The following is a 5,317-nucleotide window of genomic DNA, read 5'->3' on the forward strand; positions in this document are numbered from 1 at the left end:
CATCTATTTGATATACACTTAATATATGTAATCTTATCTAAATTTATTATAAAAGCTGAGGTTTGTTATTTCCTGAAAAGTTATATTTTAGCTGGTGTCAATGATCTTATGTTGCATTTGGTCAGACTCAGCCCATTGCTTTACTGAAGTATATTATATTTTCCTTGTACAGCTGCAGACTGAGGAACATCCTGAAAACACCAGCAAACCCTAAAACAAACAACAGTTTACAGATGTTTTTTCAGCGGCAGCAGAACTATGACTAAACTTTTGGGTGAAACTTGTTTACTTTTTTCATACTTTTATTACTTGTGGGAAAACTTGAAACAATTTTAATTAAGTATAAAGAATGATTTTGGTACCGTGACAACACTACATGCAACATGAGCAGTTTTTTAATCTAAATTAGATTGCATAATTTGACATTTTAAAACAAAAACAGAATGCTCTGATTTTAGTTTTGTGAAACTATACAACATAAAACATCTTCACGAAACAATAAGCAGAAGCTCTAAATGAGATGCAGATTCACTATCTGACAGCAGGTGGCGCTTATGGAACAGCAGCGATACAGCATTTCCTTGGTTACTGCTGTAAACAAAGCAGCGCAGCGCTTATGAACGCTGGTTTAATATGCATTATACAGAGACGAGATGAAAAGAAAATATCATTAAACTTTTCTAAAGACAGTCAGTTCCAATCAGAGATACATTTATATAAACTCCCACTCCCAAATGTATCGTGATTCGTTTAATATCTCAACCGATTTGAATCGTCACATATTTGTATCGCTTTTCAACTGGCTCGTGGTGAATCATTACATCCCTACTTGATAGCATTATAAGTGGCCCTCAGAGAACAGTACAAAATAATAAAAAAGGCAGTTCATGACCCGTTTAAATTTGGGGAATTGGGTAACTTTTTATGCTGTGCCAGGTGTCCTGTTCACAGGAGGTAAAAAAGTCATAGTAAAATTTTTCAGCAATTAACAGTCCCTCGATATTTCAGACCTGGCATGTCAGACTCAATATTTCGGCCGAAACTGAAAATGTATTAGTTTTGCTTTTTCAGGAAAATATTTTCAGTAGCTGAAATTTTGGTGCATCACTAGTTTCCAAATTACAGAATGAGTCTAATTCAAACCACTAAGTCACAAGCAAGCTCAACCCAGTTTCTTAACTTTTTGGCTGACCCATTAAAAAGAACCAATTCACAAATCCTGAACAACTAGATTTTGAATTATTCTCTGATTGTATTTTTATTTTTTTTACATTTTTGTCACATTTGTGACAATTTTTGGTGATAATAAGCCCTGTTCTAGTAGCACAATATTTCGGATATTTGCGCTATCTAATAATACAGCATAAGACTCTGCGGTTAGAATAACTGGAACATACAACAGCAAACATACAAATGACAAATGTTTAATTTGCTGACCTTTTTATAAACGGTGTAAAAGCACCGATAACACTTCATCCAGCTGCCATGCTCATTTTATAAAGCAGTGTTCACTCATGTGGCGCTGCGAGTAAATAGGTTGAGTGTAGCTCTGTGGAGAGGGGCATATGCCCATGTGGAGATGCTATCATGCACACTGATATGACGGTAGGAAACAAACTGGTCTCGGGTATGACTGAATTACATAAAAATAGGCTTGTATCAGCACTATGCTGCTGAGTTGACATACCCACTGCTGTGAAGCTGAAAACATGCCCACTTGCACGGCTGTCCTAGAGGTCACACAAATCCCTACTATGCAAAATTGCCCCTCACCCTCCCCAAAAACACACATTTGTCATTCCCCGCTTAATTTAACAATTGACTGTGTAAAATAACACTGCAGAAATGAGAGGATGGAGGGAAAGAAACAGGCGGCTGAAAGCAGAAAGATCATTGGGAGGGAATAATCTGTCCTCTACTCATCCTCCCGTGGCAGCGATGGCTCCCCAGTGAGGAATAAAAGCCATCATGTGGAACACACTGCAAACAGAGCTGCAGACAGTCACAGAGGAAGGAAGAAAAGGCTGAGACACCGAGGATGTGGCACACCATGTCAGATCGCTGGTAGTATGACTACTACACAAGCAGGGCTGCCGCTCCTCTGCAGTGATTTACACTGTGCTCAAAATGGCGAGTGACGGACCGGGCGATTAATCTGTTTAACTGAAACCGATTGTTCATACACCGTAATAGGACAGGAACTTATCAGGCTGGCTCGAATTACCATGACGACTGCGTGTGCATTTAATCTGCTGAGAAGGTTAAATGGGCTATATAAATTTCAGACAAATTCATCATTATTGCTCAAGGGGCCGACTCTATAATCAGGGACAGGTCTCAGAGTGTGGAGAACACAGTATGTTATGACACCGGATGAGGATGAGTTTAAGAATTTGTGCAGCAGCAAGGAAGTGTTGACAGGAAGAATAGCTTGTCTGATAACATACATGTCAAAATAAGGAAAATGAAGACCATATGAAATCGCTTAACAAGAGCAGGAAACAGAAAGTTGTGGGCAGGACAAATTGGAGGGATTGTCCCTTTTGTTTAAAACAGCCAAAATACTTTAGTAACATCACAGTTATAAAATATGATTTACTATTTGCTAGTAAGTGCTCAACAGGGCTCAACAGTAAGGATTTTTTCCCAGTTGGTTCAGTAGTTGAATATAAATTACTAGAACAATTCTATTAAATGTAATAAAATACTAATAAATGTACTAGAAAATGTATAAAAATATATTTTTTACAAAAAGTAAACTACACAGCATAAACCGTAACTTGATAAATAAATTTAACTGGAAAACAATGGCATACAGAGCAAAACATCTCTCACTGACATTCATTCTCTCTAGAGAGCATTTAATTCGACCAGAACTGTGTAATGCAATATGAGTCATCAAAATATTCCTCCATTTTCCTGGAAGAGAGTGACTAAATTTTACTTGTGTGTATCTGCTTCAATCAGTTGTACACTAGACAGCTTTAAAAGTAACAGCAAAACTCCAATTTTGATTGCATGGAGTTTATGATATTGTCTCTGCTAGAAGTTACATTTCTTGCGCAGCATATTTTCAAACTTTGCACGAAACACAATTGCCTGGGAAGCACAGGTCCTCGTATCACTTCATATCACAGCACAGAAGATAACAAGACAATAAGGAACACCGTATGCTGTGGTTAGAGCTGAGCACTGAACATTAGGCTACTTGAAGAAAATAGTCCAGGCACAACCGTGGCTGATCTTCACTATTACCCTCTGACCCTATGTCAAAAACCACTAAGCATGATGGGAAATGGCAAAAAGATATTCAGAAGATATGATGCACCTTAGTGACATCATCATGGACCTGGCTTGATGCACAACCACCATTCAGGCCCACAGGCCTAAAACATGAGACCACACAGCAGAATACCAGAAGGGGTTTACACACGAACTATGGCAGACCTAGACTGTATTACAGCAAAATATGAACACAAACACAATTTATGCAATGTCAGCACATATGTCAGCAGAACACATTGAATGAGAAATCCTGGCTCAGGGCACTGGGGGAAGGGGGAAGAGTGCATACACGAATATACCGTACACTACATGTACTTAGCCTGTATTTGTGCCAGTTGAGAGCCAGAGGACAGATTTCACAAAGAGACACCAGTGCTGACTGGATAGGGGCCAGGCAATCCCTATCACACTGCACGGAGGGCATTTACTGCTTCTGTTCAGTTCACATAGCAGGTATGATTATCATTAGCTTAAATTGTTTGCTATTCATATCGGAAATGGGACTTAATCCAAACCTACTCTAGGTCCATCAACAATATCACCTACGGTCCTTTCTCTATTTCTCTGTCTAAAACAGCATTAATGTAAATTTCCAGTATGCAGCTTCAGGTTGAACTCACAGGCATTGGTCACGGCAAAGCTGTTGGCAGTCTCAATGTTGTCCACGTGGGGTATCAGGTTAAAGGGGGCCTCGGATGCATTAGGGCTTGTATTGTGAAGAAAAATGGCCAACCGAAAGGCAGTGTACTCCTGATCTGTGTTCCTGATGAACAGTCCGCCTGCAGGAGAGAGAGAGAGAGTGTAGCGAGAAAGAAAGAAGAGAGGAGGAGAAGTGAAAGAGAGGGGGAAAATAACACATTGCACCAAAGACGTCATATAGGAAACTGGCTATTTGATTAAGAAGAAAAATCAATGTATGAGTACAAAACTACACATGGTTCAAGGATATTGAAATTCAAGTAACATGCCACATCAGATGAGTCAAGTGCACACTTGCACACTCTAGTGAGCTTTCACAGGTGAATAACCCCATTATGCACATATGACATCTCTCTGGAAGATAAATATTATGTACTATAAAAATGTTTGTTATTCAGAAAAAGTACAAAATAATAACCTATTAATTGGATAACCCTACCATATGATTCATTAGCCTTATTATATAAGGTGAAAATAAATCTTATTTTTGGATTATATTTTATTGAATCATATTTCCATATGTCTAAAAGTGTTTTTTACTGGATAATACTGTATGTGTATGTCTGTTTTTTGCTGAAAAATGCTGATTTTCATGATGAAAATCCATACTATATTCACCAAGAAAATACATGTAATTTTACTTACAAGTATTGATAAAATTAGGTCTTCAGGACTTCAACGACTAATCGACTATGAAAATAATCATCATTTTTCATTACTGAAGTTTATATTTGCTTGTTGTGCTCCGTCAGTGCAGTCACTTTACAAAATTGCATTTTAATGGAAAAATATGTTTGAAAATAAATAAACAATGGCAGATGCCAAAGGGCAAGTGAACTGCTGAGTAAAAGCACACGACCTAAGATATCCAAAGCACGAAGAGCACTTTATATTAAATGATTTCAAGAGGCTCATTAACACAGGTTGATGTGGCAGGTGCTTAGGCAGATGTGTGTGTTGCAGCTTAAAGGGATAGTTCACTTTCAGTTGCTGGTCCCAATTGACTTCCATAGTATGGAAAAAAATGGGGACCAGCGATCAATGGGGACCAGCGACTGAATTTAAACTATCCCTTTAAAGGGGTCCTATTATGCTTTTTCACTTTTTGAATTTTAGTCAGTGTGTAGTGTGTATGTTTGGGCATAAAAAAGATCTTCAAACTTTCAAATCTCAAAGTCCACTCCAAAGGGAGATATTTCGTTTAAAAAAAAATCCCTTTTCAAGAACCACAACGAACGGCTCGTTTGGACTACAGCATTTGGTTTTGTGATATCACAAAGCGGCCCATTAGAATATCATTAAAATAATTCCCGCCTATGGAAATTCGAATGGT

At 38.1% G+C, this 5,317-nt stretch overlaps 1 protein-coding gene across 1 annotated transcript in view; it reads right to left on the reverse strand.

Moving 5' to 3' along the window:
* The window catches only part of LOC107703442 (glutamate receptor 4-like), a 101,231-nt gene that overhangs the window by 93,435 nt on the left and 2,479 nt on the right, over window positions 1–5,317 (reverse strand). The window contains exon 2 of the mRNA XM_016506066.1: window positions 3,906–4,064. Coding sequence (XP_016361552.1) covers window positions 3,906–4,064 — 159 coding nt within the window. The remainder of the gene's footprint in view (window positions 1–3,905; window positions 4,065–5,317) is intronic.

Source organism: Sinocyclocheilus anshuiensis, unplaced genomic scaffold, assembly GCF_001515605.1.
Source record: "Sinocyclocheilus anshuiensis isolate Anshui unplaced genomic scaffold, SAMN03320099.WGS_v1.1 scaffold330, whole genome shotgun sequence".
Taxonomy (NCBI): Eukaryota; Metazoa; Chordata; class Actinopteri; order Cypriniformes; family Cyprinidae; genus Sinocyclocheilus; species Sinocyclocheilus anshuiensis.